Below are 16980 nucleotides of genomic sequence, written 5' to 3'. Positions count from 1 at the left end.
AATAGTCATCCCAGAGCCCAGCCCCTCATACCCTATACTATATTTTATTAGAGAGTTAAGCAACCATGTAGCTGTGAGAATTACAGCTGTTTACTGACTTGCTAACTGCTAAGTGACAGGACTTGAGTCGGAGTACATAGGCTTATTGGAACCAGATGGGAAGATACGCCTCATTAATTTAATCGATTTGTCAGAGCCTGACAATAAAGTCTTTAAACAGCTGCGTTTGGCAGAGCATGTTGACACAGCAGCACTGTAAAACCTGCTTTCTTCAAACGCTGTGTGCTTGTGTGTGATGATGAGACAGAAACAGATGTGTGCCGAGTTCTGCAGAGGTTTATCTCCATTTAAGGTTGCACTTTTTTTTTTGACCTATTACTCAGTTCTTTGGCTTGTTTGATCTTGGTGCATTAAGGTAGAGTATGTTCACACTGCAGGATTATTTCAGTGTTCTATTCATAAGGGTTTGCTTCTGATTTGTCTTGTTTTGAGTTAAAAAAATTTTTTAAATGACCTCGTGCATGGTGGATATCAAATCCTAATTTAAACAGTGTGCACTTCTAAATGGATCCGCTTGCACGTAACAGCATTTTACATAAAAGGTTTGTTCCACTGTTAGTTATCTTTATACTAGTCGTGGGTGGCTCGGTGGGTAGCACTGTCGCCTCACAGCAGGAAGGTCCTGGGTGCGATTCCCAGGTGGAGCGGTCCGAGTCCTTTCTGTGTGGAGTTTGCATGTTCTCCCCGTGTCTGCGTGGAAAAGTGGAACAAGGGGGTACTTGTTGGATTCTGGATTTTTTTCCCCCTTTATCTCCCAGTCTAATCATTTCCAGTTCTGGCTTGTGAATCCACTGCGGCTTGCTCAACCCCTGATCTCATCAAAGAGAGCCAGATTAGCACTCGATTGGTGCAGCACTAAAACACACTAGTACATCATAGTTGATGTCTACACAGACATGACTGGCTATTCTGAAACCCTGCAACGTATTGGTGCCCTTGCATATCATTTCTGATTTTGAGTCGTGCCTTTTGTTAATGAACTTTATTTTTATTTCTTGCAGTCCGAATACCCTCCACCGGGTGGCATCTTATCTGTGCCTTTTGCCTGAGCTTCCTAAGGGGGAAGACACAACCTATGACAAAGAGATAATTTTGGAGCTTCTGGTAGGTTTTTAATCAGCAAGCATTTCTTGTTTAAGCTAAGCTTGTTATACTGTGATTTGTTGCTTCTATACCTAATAGCTTTTCAGTTGCTCTGTCATTAATAGTGTTTAGAATTGCATTCTGCAAGCCAGTAATTTATGATTGTGACCTTGAAGCGCACATTAAGCTCCTTTTGTTGGCTCTTCATTTTTGAAATCCAATTAGAATTTGACGTCTTGGCTGAATTGCCCACTAAGTGCTTTATACAAGAAGTGGGAGGTAACAGCTAAATGTTTCCACCAGGCCTTCTGATTGCCCTCTAAACTTTCTCTTCACCCCCTGTCACACTTACCCATGAGTCTCTACTCAATGCGGTTATCATCAGAGGACCTCTGACTCACTTCTCCTACTAACTATCCTCTCCGGCAGTTCAATAAAAGTTCAAAATATCATTCAAGCCTTTGCCTAGCTATTAAAGTGTCTTTGATTCCCCCACAGAAGTTAAAATCTCATGGAACTTTATGAAAGTTTAAACCACTGATCCCTTACTAACTACTGTTGCATTTAATTAGCTGATACATTGACATGCTGAATGGAGAATTTTACTCTACTTAAAATGTGACACCCAACTTGGTTTTGAAAGATAACAGCCATATTAGCATATATTTTATATTTATATATATATATATATATATATATATATATATACACACACAGTGGGGTCAAAAAGTATTTAGTCAGCCACTGATTGTGCAAGTTCTCCTACTTAGAAAGATGAGAGAGGTCTGTAATTTTCATAGGTACACTTCAACTATGAGAGACAAGATGAGAAAAAAAAATCCAGGAAATCACATTGTAGGATTTTTAAAGAATTTATTTGTAAATTATGGTGGAAAATAAGGTATTAATATTTGGTCAATAACAAACAAGCAAGATTTCTGGCTCTCACAGACCTGTAACTTAAGCCAGTACATGTCCAGGCCCGTCTGATGTTTGCCAGAGAGCATATGGATGATCCAGAAGAGGATTGGGAGAATATCATGTGGTCAGATGAAACCAAAATGGAACTTTTTGGTAAAAACTCAACTCGTCGTGTTTGGAGGAAGAAGAAAAACCCAAGAACACCATACCTACTGTGAAGCATGGGGGTGGAAACATCATGCTTTGGGGCTGTTTTTCTGCAAAGGGGACAGGACGACTGATCCGTGTTAAGGGAAGAATGAACGGGGCCATGTATCGTGAGATTTTAAGCCAAAACCTCCTTCCATCAGTGAGAGCATTGAAGATGGAACGTGGCTGGGTCTTCCAGCATGACAATGATCCCAAACACACCGCTCGGGCAACGAAGGAGTGGCTCCGTAAAAAGCATTTGAAGGTCCTGGAGTGGTCTAGCCAGTCTCCAGACCTCAACCCCATAGAAAATTTGTGGAGTCCGTGTTGCCCAGCGACAGCCCCAAAACATCACTGCTCTAGAGGAGATCTGCATGGAAGAATGGACCAAAATACCAGCTACAGTGTGTGCAAACCTGGTGAAGACTTACAGGAAACGTTTGACCTCTGTCATTGCCAATAAAGGTTATGTTACAAAGTATTGAGTTGAACTTTTGTTATTGACCAAATACTTATTTTCCACCATAATTTACAAATAAATTCTTAAAAAATGTGATTTCCTGGATTTTTTTTTCTCATTTTGTCTCTCATAGTTGAAGTGTAGCTATGATGAAAATTACAGACCTCTCTCATCTTTCTAAGTAGGAGAACTTGCACAATCAGTGGCTGACTAAATACTTTTTGGCCCCACTGTATATACAGTGTATCACAAAAGTGAGTACACCCCTCACATTTCTGCAGATATTGAAGTATATCTTTTCATGGGACAACACTGACAAAATGACACTTTGACACAATGAAAAGTAGTCTTTGTGCAGCTTATATAACAGTGTAAATTTATTCTTCCCTCAAAATAACTCAATATACAGCCATTAATGTCTAAACCACTGGCAACAAAAGTGAGTACACCCCTTAGTGAAAGTTCCTGAAGTGTCAATATTTTGTGTGGCTACCATTATTTCCCAGAACTGCCTTAACTCTCCTGGGCATGGAGTTTACCAGAGCTTCACAGGTTGCCACTAGAATGCTTTTTCACTCCTCCATGACGACATCACGGAGCTGGCGGATATTCGAGACTTTGCGCTCCTCCACCTTCCGCTTGAGGATGCCCCAAAGATGTTCTATTGGGTTTAGGTCTGGAGACATGCTTGGCCAGTCCATCACCTTTACCCTCAGCCTCTTCAATAAAGCAGTGGTCGTCTTAGAGGTGTGTTTGGGGTCATTATCATGCTGGAACACTGCCCTGCGACCCAGTTTCCGGAGGGAGGGGATCATGCTCTGCTTCAGTATTTCACAGTACATATTGGAGTTCATGTGTCCCTCAATGAAATGTAACTCCCCAACACCTGCTGCACTCATGCAGCCCCAGACCATGGCATTCCCACCACCATGCTTGACTGTAGGCATGACACACTTATCTTTGTACTCCTCACCTGATTGCCGCCACACATGCTTGAGACCATCTGAACCAAACAAATTAATCTTGGTCTCATCAGACCATAGGACATGGTTCCAGTAATCCATGTCCTTTGTTGACATGTCTTCAGCAAACTGTTTGCGGGCTTTCTTGTGTAGAGACTTCAGAAGAGGCTTCCTTCTGGGGTGACAGCCATGCAGACCGATTTGATGTAGTGTGCGGCGTATGGTCTGAGCACTGACAGGCTGACCCCCCACCTTTTCAATCTCTGCAGCAATGCTGACAGCACTCCTGCGCCTAGCTTTCAAAGACAGCAGTTGGATGTGACGCTGAGCACGTGCACTCAGCTTCTTTGGACGACCAACGCAAGGTCTGTTCTGAGTGGAACCTGCTCTTTTAAAACGCTGGATGATCTTGGCCACTGTGCTGCAGCTCAGTTTCAGGGTGTTGGCAATCTTCTTGTAGCACAACAATTCGTCTTTTAAGATCCTCAGAGAGTTCTTTGCCATGAGGTGCCATGTTGGAACTTTCAGTGACCAGTATGAGAGAGTGTGAGAGCTGTATTACTAAATTGAACACAACTGCTCCCTATGCACACCTGAGACCTAGTAACACTAACAAATCACATGACATTTTGGAGGGAAAATGACAAGCAGTGCTCAATTTGGACATTTAGGGGTGTAGTCTCTTAGGGGTGTACTCACTTTTGTTGCCGGTGGTTTAGACATTAATGGCTGTATATTGAGTTATTTTGAGGGAAGAATAAATTTACACTGTTATATAAGCTGCACACAGACTACTTTTCATTGTGTCAAAGTGTCATTTTGTCAGTGTTGTCCCATGAAAAGATATACTTAAATATCTGCAGAAATGTGAGGGGTGTACTCACTTTTGTGATACACTGTATATATATTCACATAAACATATATCATATTAGCATATATCAGAAGTTAGTTAGAAGTTAGCTTGGCAACTTCAGGTTTTATTTTTAGGACAGTGTTCAGCCCTGATATGCCCTGTAATGTGATCTAAAATGGCTGACTCTGATACCTAGATTTCTTTACCCTTTGTTCTGCAGAAAGCTTCACACTTCCCTGTTTCTCACTTTTCCTTCTCACCCTGTTTAATCTCCCAGACTGTTGGAGGATGCGTACACACAGTACCTTTTTCGTCTGACTCTTAGAGACAGGATGTAATATTTATGATTTACACTTAAAAAGAATGTCACCTTATAAAACTGGGTGGTGGTTGTTTGTCAGGAGTCACCAAACTGTTACCTGTCTGAACTCATACCTTATTATAAGCCTTTTAGTTTAAAGCTTGGTGATTTTAGGTCAGATAGATTAGGGCTTTAGGTTAGAGGTTTATTAAAAACACACACAAACAGTACTGAGTACAGATTTTGCTATAGTGTCAGATAAGCAAATTTGACCTGATTCAGCACAGTTTTCAACCTGACATTGTGTGACCTGTGTATACTGAGAGGATCAGCATGGGGTTTGCTTTTGAAAGCGGGTCATTAATTAACCCAATTTGTTTCTCTCTCTTGAATATGCACAGGTGTCACGCCATGAACGTCGAATCTCTCAGATTGAGCAACTTAATCAAATGCCTCTTTATCCAACTGAGAAGATAATCTGGGATGAGAACATTGTCCCCACAGAGTACTATTCCGGAGAAGGTGAACCTCTTTTCATTTTTTGTAACTGCACAAACAAAAGTGTCTATTTTCATATGTATGGATATAAATGTTGTAACCAATAATACATTTTAAAAAATGATAAAATTTAAATGATGTTTTGAACCATTGGCATTAAACTTCTTTGTTGGTTATCAGTTAATTTGTTCATCATCAACATCCCTTGTAATATGCTTTATTTGCAGGCTGCTTAGCTTTGCCAAAGCTTAATTTGCAGTTCCTGACCCTCCATGATTACCTGTTAAGAAACTTTAACCTCTTTCGTCTGGAGTCAACCTATGAGATCAGACAGGACATTGAAGATGTGGTGTTACGGATGAAGCCATGGTTAGTAATTAGGAACTTTTTTTTTTTTTCCTATTATTTTGTTGGAATAGTTAATATTAACTTATTACTAACCCTACGTCAGTACTTGTCTGTTCCATTGTTACTCACTTTATATCAATACCTATAGTTTTAAAATAGGTGGTCACCTGACCATAAGCTTATAGCCATTCCAAATCCAAAGGCATCATGATGGAGTTGGCCACTCCTTTGCAGCTCCAACATTGTCCACTCTTGGTGCACGTTCGACCTCTGCAGTCCGGGCGAGGCACCTGCACAAGGGACGGCTGATCACTGATGCCAGTGCGTGACTCTTCATGAGTGACAAAGAAGCGATTAGCTGTGCGCATATTGAAGGGGAAACATGACGGCCTCAGCCCCCTCGATTGGGAGAGTGGTGGCAGCAGTGAAGAGAGAGAGAGAGACAAGTTCTAATTGACCATGACTAAATTAGGGTGCAAAAAGGGAAAAAAGAATGTCTGCATCAAAAAACAGCACCAAATTACAAGTCAAGGTTTTTGTCTGTGCCGCAAACTAGGCACTACGCACAATGTTTTAAGACCAGCAAATCAGTCATGTCTAAAATGACTAGATCAGTGACAAATTCATAATGTTACAGAATGTTTTAATGTTTGACTTCTATTACTTGAAGCTCTAATTAGGGTTTGCTTGTAAACCAGATATTTTTTTATTCATGTGTGTTTATTGGCTTTTGCAGGGAGTCTGAGTATGGTGGAGTAGTGTTTGGTGGGTGGGCCAGAATGGCACAGACCCTCATGTCCTTCTCCATTGTTGAAGTGGCCAAGCCTAAAATCGGAGAGAACTGGCCTGCTCGAGTGCGTGCTGATGTTACAGTGAATCTCAATGTACAGGGTCACATCAAAACTGAATGGGAAGGTCTGTCAAATCTCTCCTCTCTGATTACTGCATACACATGTACTCACTTTTTTTTTTTTTTCAGCAAGCTTGTAAATAGGGCCAGTGGTAGATCTGCGGTTAAGGCACTGGACCAGTAATCTGAAGATTGCTGGTTACACCCTCTGCCAAGTAGCAACTGTTGGGCTCCTAAGCAAGGCTCTTAATACTCAATTGTTTACATTGTATTTAGTCACAATTTTCTGCTAAATGCTGTAAATGTAAATATGTATGACCCTGGTAACATTTTCACTGTAGTCTTTACATTTATGTTGTTGAGAATCAGTGTGTGTGTGTGTGTGTGTGTGTGTGTGTGTGTGTTTATTCAACAGGAATATTAGTACAATAAATACAGTATGTAGAGGGGGATGAGGTGGTTGAGCACAGAATAAGTATGCAAATGCCTTATGGGGAAAGCCTACTAAGGGATGTATTTGCATTAATGAATAAATTTACTCTAAATAATCAGGTCTACAGCTCTCATTGCTCAGAGTGATTTAGCTGTAAGTCTGTTTTAGTCATTCATATTCAATTATATTTCTTCAACCAGTTGTAGTATATATCGTCCCACCACTTTTACATATTCTGTGTGATTGTGCTCTTTTCCATGGAGGTGAAAATTGCAGTTAGGCAGAGTGGCAGAACGCTTGCTTCTCTTTCAGACTTGTATAAATTAGATGCGTCATGTTTTAAAGATCAGCTCATGCTGACTAAGCTTTGTCCTCCTCTTTTCCAACAGGTTTGCGGAAGCACGATGTTTGCTTTCTTATCACGGTGCGACCGACCCTGCCTTACGGCACTCGGTTTGACAGACGCCAGCCTATTGCGGATCAAGTGGGTCTGGTGTACGTGAGGGGCTGTGAGGTACAAGGCATGCTGGATGATAAAGGCCGGGTCATTGAGGAAGGTAGGTTTCAAATCAAATCATCTCCACTTTGAGCTTTTTCACAGTAAGATGTATACAGTCAATTTGTGGCAACCATTTAGTGAAGACATAATTTGTTGAGTTTTGTGTAGAGGGACATCTGGCCTGTGCAGGGCTGACCCCACTCAATGCAATTGGGATCATTAAAAACGTTGATTACAAACCAGGCCTTCTGACCCAACATCAGTACCTGACCCATGCACTTTCATTATAATCGCATACAGTTTAAACAGTTGAAGGTTAAAAGTGAGCATGGCCCATAACTCTCAGTAGTTAAACTGTATTTATCACAACTGTATGTTGCTTTGTGTTTACTAAGCACTTAATTTAAATGTAGCTAGATGCTGGGCATACATGTTATACATACACATTTTTCATACATAATTAGTAATTTAGTATTAGATTCATCAGCTTTTGCTGCTATAAGCAGAACGTTGTATGTTAAAGCAATAAGCCACGAGAGACCGTGCATTACTGTGATTTTAGCACGGGGATGACGTTTTTTTAAAACTTCTTTCCCCGTGCTAAAATCATAACAGTAATGCACGGTCTCGAGTGGCTTATTGCTTTTATAAAACGGCGGTCAACATAAAATATAATAAATACAACAATGTTTAATTCATAAATGTATTTATTGTGTATTAACTTACAATAAAGCATTCTTCCGCGACGCAAAATAGTTCGATTAACAGTGTTGCTAGGCAACATGAGGGCGAAAATAACATAAATTTTTTCTATTCAGTGGCGTATTAATATGGAATGATGTGAGGTGGTCCTAGGTGTGCGTTTATCGGGGATTTTACAACGGCTTCGAACGCGGCTCAGCCAATCAGATTTTAGGACCGGAACTATCCGTTTTATAAATGTTTGTTTTACAACTGACTCTCTTTTGCTTTCCAGGTCCTGATCCGAAGCCCAAACTAAAAGGTGATGCAAGGACATTTCGTGTGTGGCTGGATCCCAATCAATATCAGCAGGACATGACCAACAGCATTCAGACTGGCGCTGAGGACCCCTATGAGACTTTTAACGTCATCATGAGACGCAAGCCCAAAGAGAACAACTTCAAGGTCAGTCAGAACATCTGTGCAAATTTATAGCATAAATATCATGGCATAGAACCTATGACATTTATAGGTCCAAAATTTTATCCAGAGGCCTTAGCAATCTCATTAAAACAAATGAAGAAAAAACCCTTGTTTTACTGCAAAATGACCAGATAAAGGCTGGAACAAATTCATTAATGACAACCATAAGATCATCACTTAAAAATTAAGAACTTCATGAACGAACTTAAAACACACACCGGGAAGGGTTGATTGAAATCTGGCAGAAGCACTATATTTATAAGTCTTTTTAGCTGTTTTTTCCTCTTTTGTCAAGCATCCTACCATTAGCATTATTACTGGTATTACTGGACTAATTGCTTTCTCATCCAGGCTGTGCTGGAGACTATACGTCACCTAATGAATACTGAGTGTGTCGTTCCTGACTGGCTTCATGACATCATCCTGGGTTACGGTGACCCCGGGAGTGCCCATTACTCCAAGATGCCCAATCAGATCTCCACCCTTGACTTCAATGATACCTTCCTGTCTATTGATCATCTTAAGTCCTGTTTTCCTGGTTACACAGTGAAGGTCACAGAAGAAGACCCAGCCAAACAGGTCCCTCCATTCAGGCAAGAAATATTTTCCTGTTCGTTGTTTGAGCTGTTCTTCTAAATCCTGTCAAAATCCTTCTAAACGAATGTGTGTGTGTGTATGTCGACCTTTTGCTTTATTCAGGATCACATTCCCAGTACAAAATGTAAAGGGGAAGAAGCGGAAAGCAGATGAAGATGAGCAGAAGGAAGAAGACAATGTACTGAAAGTGGAGCCCCACGTAACTCCAAACCGGGGACCTTATCCCTACAACCAGCCCAAACGGTTAGAGCGATTTTAGATTGTGTGATTCATTCACTGGAAATGAACACAATCTTTCACATTGCCTGTACAAAATAAATTTACTGTTAACATTAAAAGCACATCATTGTTTATCTACCAGTTTTATGTCGCACACCTACCTGCCAGTTAAGAAAACGTTCTATCCAAGATGGTGGTGTTCAGAATGGCTGCCATGTTGGTGACATGCACTAACTGGTTTCCCCCTTCCCCACAGCTTGTGTTTAAAATTAGACCACCAAACTGTTTTCATTTTACATGGGTGTTTCGTTTCTTTTGAGAAACCCTGAATATTAAAGGTCGCCACAGTAGACCAGGTCCACATACCAGCCTCTGCACAGTTTTTACACCAGATGCCCTTTCTGATGCAACTTTCCTTTCTTTATATGGGCTTGGGACCGGCACTGAGAGTGCACTTACAAGTGCACCTCCCAATGGCTAGTCTACTCGCCTGACTTAACACCAACTGACCCACACCTCACTATGTCAATGGTAGTGGGTTAGCGTACTCTGTACCACCGAAGCGCATTATAGCCGCAGTTAGATATAATGCATATTCAAAGGCTGGAAGATGAGGGTGTATGCAGTCATTTCAATATTAATGACTTGAGCATATGAAATGTGGTTTGGAATGCTGACTTGTATATTTTCTTCCCACTTCTTGTAACCATTAGATTAATCCACACGGAAAGAAGCTTGGTATTTTTTTTTTTTTTTTTTTTTTTTTTTTTTTTTTTTTTTTTTTTTTTTTTTTAAATCACTGTGGGGGATCATCAAAGAAATGTCAATGAACCAATGATTCAATTTTGATATAACTGTACTATTATCATCTTTACTTTAATGTTGAAATTAATGTTTTTAACTTAGGAAAGTGTTAAAGGCTTCTTCTAATTCTGATGTGTGTATCAACAGGAATAACATTCTCTTTACTCCGACTCAGATTGAAGCTATTCGTGCAGGCATGCAGCCTGGTCTCACCATGGTAGGAGCAACATTTTGCATTTATTTTACACCTATCAGTCACCTTTAGTTTGGGTTTATGTTAGTTTTCTCTTTGTTTACCACAAGACTGGGTGCTATTGTCACTGTGTTTACATGATACATATAGTGGTTGTGCCACTAAACACTAAGCTTTAAACCAACACAGTATTAACATTTGTGCCTAAATACTGTATATTGGCAGTTTATTCACATGCAGTTTAGTTTAAAACAAGAAAACTCTCAAAACCCAGCAAAACAATAGTGGCTTCCCTTCTGTCTATGTCATATAAAGAGTTTCTTATTGGTGGCGCCTTGAAAAGATAAATGGCAAAATGGGTCAAAGCTTAATCAGATTGAACTGCAAAAAGAAGCCGTAAAAAACAAGCCACAAATCTGCAAGGTGCACAACACCCAAGGCAAGCCTCAACGCCACATATCATGTGAATACAGTCTTAGACAGTTGATGTAAAATGCTAACTGCAACACGTTCATTATTCACACTTGGAAAAAAATGTATGGTTTTACCATCTTGCTAGGTTGTAATTGTTACTGGAAATCAAAGTTATTACTTATCGACGTTCCCACCAGTTTTGTTTATGTTGGAATGACGACGAAGTGAAAAATGGGTATGAGAGGTCTTTAGTAAATGAGCCAAGGTGTCCTTGCTGCCTTGCAGTGCCTTGAACAGGCTGCTGATTGAGAGGCATCCTCGTGGCGCTGATTGGTTGCTGGCAGTGGATGTTGGCTGTTATTTATAGAGCAGTTGGCTAGAAATAAATATTGTGGGATGTGACTATCGACAGAGTTATAAAACAAGTTGGCCTGCATGCCCCTGTGTCTACACCTCAGCTAACTGCTGGCATGTATTTCGTCATTTTACAGCTGAGCAACAGGCTTTGGGTTTCCCTGTCATTTCAGGGTTCTTTTCTTCATGTCAAATTCTGTTAAAGAATGCTTTATTACATTTTCATTTACATTTTCAGCTTTTAGCAGACGCTTTATCCAAAGCGGCTTACAGTACTGTGCCACTTTACAGTCTGACCAATTGAGGGCTAAGGGCCTTGCTCAAGGGCCCAACAGCAGCAACCTGGCAGTGGTTGGGCTTGAACCAGCAACCTCCTGATTACGAGTCCAGTACCTTAACCATTAGGCTACAACTGCTCATTATTAGACTTTTGTTTAAGCCACAGCTTAATAGTTTAAACCCTTTGTTCAGACACAATTGATTTGCCATAAAAAGTTGAGTAGATGTAATTCATTATATTACCCACATTACTAATAGATCTCTTTTTATGATGCTTTTAAACCTCATCACAAGTTACTACCATCTTTGCTGCTATACCAACCTTTGCTCCTCTAGATCGGCTTTCTGCTGATCGGCTTTTCTTCATTTTTGAATCACCTTATTAATAATGTTGGGCAATAGACCACTCTCAGCACTGCAATGGCACTATCACCCAAACATCATCTGTTCAGTGGGGGGTCCTTTATGGCTACTTTTTAAATTGGTAAATAGGGTGCAGGGGGTGACAAAGCATACAGCTCAACAGATGGGCCACAGTCAGTAATTGTATAATTACAAAGTTCATTTGTATGGTAAAAATGATTTTTAAAAAAATGTACAATGCACAGGGTTTTTGGGTTCTTTTTTGCATCAGTCCTATTCTGAAGGCTTGTGAAGGCTTTAACCTATGCATTCACAGCAGATCTCTGAGAGAAGAGAAGAAATAATACAGGTCAGAAGAAATCTTACTTGTAATGTTATCTAACATGTCTTTTTAAAACCTTGTTTGTAGGTTGTGGGTCCCCCAGGAACAGGCAAAACAGATGTAGCTGTGCAGATTATCTCCAACCTGTATCACAACTTCCCTGAGCAGAGGACTCTCATTGTGACTCATTCCAATCAGGTAGAGTTTTGCCTCCAGTGCCTTAAAATCCCTAAAATTCCCCTGTCTTCAATCCCATCATGTGGTGATTACGACTGCCATGTAGATGTGATCAATCTATGCTCTAAAATGCCTGATTAAGTGTGTGTTGCTGGGAAAATTGTTCCATTTGGATCTCCATGGCCATTAATAATACTGAAACTGCCCAAGCCAACCTCTTCCTTTAATTATTTATTGATGTTTGTCCAGTCACTGATCATAGAGTGATCACACCTATGTCTACTTGCTGGGACGATATGTACTCTTTTTTTGTTGTCTTGATGCTTAGACAGTTCTATCGTTAGCCGCACCATACTGGCAGTGTGAACAAACCCACTTGTCATAAGTGTATAAACCCTGCTGATGTTTATATGTTCCCTCCACCCAGGCGCTGAACCAGCTGTTTGAAAAGATTATGGCCCTGGATATTGACGAGCGACACCTCCTTCGTCTGGGCCATGGTGAGGAGGCGCTGGAGACAGAAAAGGATTTTAGCAGGTGAGACTGAAAGGCGATGCAAGATCACAACCGCCCACACATACGGCACTAACGGCAGCAAGTGTTCCCAATTAGAGCTCCTAATTAGTGCAGTCAGTGTATGTGCACCCTTTGTATGTTATGCAACCCAAACACCTGCTAACACTTATTCGACCAACTTAAATTCAAACTGTGGCTTGCTTCAGGTGGCCTGGCATATCTAACTGTGGGTGGATGGTGGTGAACATGAAGGATTTAAGTTCATAGTTAATTAATTATTTTGCTGTAATGCCATATGTATTAATTTGGAACTGTTCTTTTTTGCTACTTTAAAAGCTGACATTAATCTAAGATTGTTTACCTTTAGAATTTGGAATGTGGGTGCTCTGGTGGCATAGCGGTATATTACGCTAGCCATTGTTGTGATCTGGGTTTGAATCTCAGCAGGCTGTGTCTGAGGGGGGGGATTGTGATGCCCTGTGATGGATTAGTGCTTTCTCCAAGGTATTCCTGCCTTGTGCCCAGTGTGGAACCAGATACACAGATAAACCTGAACAGGGTAAATTGGTAGATTAAAATGAAATTTGGAACACGACTGCTTGGTTTGCTTCTTATCAGCCACAAGACTATTATTGAGGTCATGCTCTGGTGTTGGGCAGTATTTGACTTAGAGTTAGCTACAATTAGAACACTAGATTTAGGCAAGCAGGTTTCTTCTGGCATCCATCCAACATAGATTCAATTTCAGAGACTGCCAGATTGTGAAGCATAATTCATACTCCAGATAGCACGTTTTCTCTGCTCATGAGTCCAGTCACAGTATGCTTTACACCACTCCAATAAAACTTGTAGTTCTGCATGGTTCTTTAAGGATTGCACACTACCACACCAATAAGAAGCAGTTTAAAACTAAGTTGTGTTATTCAGCACTTGCTGGTCTCATTCTGTGGGCTTTGAAAGTAGCTGAGCTCTTTAATGTTCCTACAATGCCAGTTTTCTGTCTATGGCTATTGCACCATGGTATGTCTGATTTATTGACCAGTTTACTAAGGGCATGACAAATATGGTATGACCGTTTAATTTATAGGCTTATTTATACACCATGTGGTATTGATAGCATTTTTTACTCACGATATGTATAGAGGTCTACATAAAGTAATCTTTGTTTAATTTCATTTCATATTTGTGTTTTTTACCACCAACTTGGGAGGCTTAAGTTGCTGTATCTTATTTTCTGTGAATGAATCTACTGATCTCCCTTATTGCCTCAATAATGAAAACAAAAGGCTTTTTGACGCACAATCACCGATGAATCTGTGGCTGTCATGAATGCCATGAATGCATTATGTAGATGAGAAGAAGAAAAGCTAAGTATGTAAATATCTTTGGGATTCTGACCCAGTGGCAAAAAGCAGACAAATGCAGAATGTATTTAATACTGTAGAAAATGACAAATAAAAGCCCTCAGTAGGTAAGTGGATCTTGTGGCACTGTTAAACATTCACAAAATCCTAAACGAGAATAGGTTTTTCCATTTTGTTATTTACATGCAAAACATTATCTGAACCATCTGCAAAGAAGCTTAAGTCTACATTCACATGATATGTAGCAAAACCTCTTTTGCATTGACTGTGCCGATTGTTTGTTTACTTTAATGCCACCAGTAATCATGTTTGAATTCAAGGATGAAAAAAAACGTCCTTTAACTTCTCATTTACATTTAAAAAAAATCTTATGTTTGGAGTTCCTATAGCTGAAATACTGTATATTTATAAATCTATTTTTTAAAGCAATGCAATGTCCAATATATTGTCTTATATAAAAACTCACACTAGATGCACCCCTGCATTCCATACATGTTTCAGTGAGCACAACCGGAACCAAAGTACTTTTATAGTTGGTACTAGACTAAATGAAGCCAGCTATTAATAAAATAAACAATACATAGGACAGACAGAAAAACATTTTAAAAGTACAAATTAGTTATTCTAATGGATTTTAGTCACAGTTTAGTCTGTGGCTGTTTTTCAATTGTCGTTTTATTTGGCATCGTGTGCCCTGAAGTATATTTCCATACCAGAGTATTTCATTCTGTATAGTTAGCACTGAAAGGAAAGTGGACACAATTTGAGTCCCGAGAGGTTTTTAATGCAGTGACTTGATTTTTTTTTTTTTTGCAAAGCACCTTCTTTTTTTTTTTTTTTTTTTTTTCATTCAGTGCTTTCCAAGCACAGTGTCGTGTTTGCTCCGTCAGTTGTCAGTTCAGCAGTCCGATAGCATTGTGCATTGTGTTTCAGGTATGGAAGAGTGAACTATGTTCTGGCACGGAGGTTAGAACTGCTAAGGGAGGTGGCACGCCTGCAGGAGAGTCTCGGCGTTCCTGGTGATGTGTCATACACCTGTGAAACGGCTGGTCATTTCTACCTTTATCAGGTACACTTACTTTTTCAGCACCTGACTGAAGACCTCTTTAAAAAACAAACTTTCTCTATTTTGCACAAGTTTATGCTGTGTATGGAATCTTTTGCTTTAAAAATAAGCATATTTAGCAAGCCTGTCTAACTTGTCAGTTTTGGTTCCATTAAAAAGGCTGTCGTTAGCCTTGCTTAGTTACCGAGGCTACATATGCTTTTGGACAAACTTGCTGTATTGTGTGCTCTTATAATTACTACCAATTAATGTATCATATAGAAATGACTGTATTCACTACTACTGATTTGTAATGTCATGTAGTCCTTGGTACAGTTTGGGAGCACTTTAATTTGGCATTTCATCACAAATTCTTAATATTCTTATTTTTCTTGGTACTATTTTCTCTATTTGCTGAATTAAATACAGCAAATTAAAACAGAGTAATAAATGTGCTATAGCTTGTGCACCTGACACTTTATCCCGCCCATCCTCCTCCAATGTGTTAAATTAATAACCAGTAACTGCATCAAATGTGCAGAGCTTTCTGTCCTGCAGTGTGTGTGGGTACACACACATTTGAGATTAGAAACAATCAACCCTCCAAAGAAAATAAGGATTTATAACTCTAACCTTTTCTGCGTAGCTAGCTTTTTCTCTTTGTCAGTGATATGATGCAGCAAAGGAACAAAGAAAGTGTGTGGTATCAATTATTTAACCCCTACATAATATTGCTGATCTTAAAACCTACTGCTAGTCGGTATGACATAAAGTTGGGTTACAACATGATTAAACAATCAGGAGCTCAATAACAAAGCTTAATTTTCTTCAGCTGTGATGTTTTGTATAAACACCACCCAAAGATGTGTTGCAACCATGGTGAAAACTATGTGATATGCCACTTTTGATCAAGAAGCACATGGTGCAAGCCGCTCAGGTGGCGCAGCGGTAAAGTACGCTAGCGCACCAGAGTTGGGTTTCTAGATACATCGTATCGAAACTCAGCTCTACCTTTCCGACTGGGTTGGGCGGCAGTATGAACAACATTTGGCTGTTGTTCACAGGCTTAGGGGTAGAGTCGGAGCATAGGTCCTCATAACTGGTACAACTGCGGCCCCTGCTGGTTGACTGAAGGCGCCTGCACAGGGCTGAGGAATAACATTGAGGGGGGTGTGACCCTCCATGCGCAGTGTCTCTCGGTGTATGAACTCGGCTCGTGCAGGTGAAAAATGCAAGTCTGTACTGATTGCGTGCCGGAGGGGGCGCAAGTCAGTTGAGTGGTGTCCTCAGTCAGCGGCAAAAGGGCCAAATCAGTATAGAGGACACAATCAGGGTAATTGGACATGATTAGAATAGGGATAAAAAATTGGGGGAAAAAAGTGGGAAAAATACATAATTAAAAAAAACAAAAAAGAAGCACATGGTGCAATAAGCCAGAAGGAATTTGGATGGACCATATTTTGTTTGTTTTGATCTGCTCGGATATTTAGGGATCTTCGCAGCAGATCATTCTAGACTATTTACCTGATTACCCAATCATGTCTGTGTAAAAGCCTGACTGATCTCAGCAGTAGTGGGCCAGTGATAGCTCAGTGGTTAAGGTACTGGACTAGTAAACAGAAGGTTGCCGGTTCAAGCCCCGCCACCACCAAGTTGCCACTGTTGGGTCCCTGAGCAAGGCCCTTAACCCTCAATTGCTCATCGTGTTCTGC

General features: G+C 40.3%; 1 protein-coding gene across 2 annotated transcripts in view; it reads left to right on the top strand.

Moving 5' to 3' along the window:
• The window catches only part of aqr (aquarius intron-binding spliceosomal factor), a 46187-nt gene that overhangs the window by 12591 nt on the left and 16616 nt on the right, over positions 1-16980 (top strand). For both annotated transcript variants that reach the window (XM_063007378.1, XM_063007377.1), the window contains 12 exons: positions 1062-1164; positions 5231-5351; positions 5555-5696; positions 6412-6590; positions 7348-7515; positions 8434-8603; positions 8973-9214; positions 9321-9461; positions 10389-10458; positions 12254-12364; positions 12771-12880; positions 15157-15292. In XM_063007378.1, the coding sequence (XP_062863448.1) occupies positions 1062-1164; positions 5231-5351; positions 5555-5696; positions 6412-6590; positions 7348-7515; positions 8434-8603; positions 8973-9214; positions 9321-9461; positions 10389-10458; positions 12254-12364; positions 12771-12880; positions 15157-15292 (1693 nt within the window). The remainder of the gene's footprint in view (positions 1-1061; positions 1165-5230; positions 5352-5554; positions 5697-6411; positions 6591-7347; positions 7516-8433; positions 8604-8972; positions 9215-9320; positions 9462-10388; positions 10459-12253; positions 12365-12770; positions 12881-15156; positions 15293-16980) is intronic.

The sequence above is a fragment of the Trichomycterus rosablanca genome, chromosome 13 (assembly GCF_030014385.1).
Source record: "Trichomycterus rosablanca isolate fTriRos1 chromosome 13, fTriRos1.hap1, whole genome shotgun sequence".
Lineage (NCBI taxonomy): Eukaryota > Metazoa > Chordata > Actinopteri > Siluriformes > Trichomycteridae > Trichomycterus > Trichomycterus rosablanca.
The sequence above is the reverse complement of the archived record's forward strand: the minus strand, read 5'-3'. Positions and strand labels throughout refer to the sequence as shown.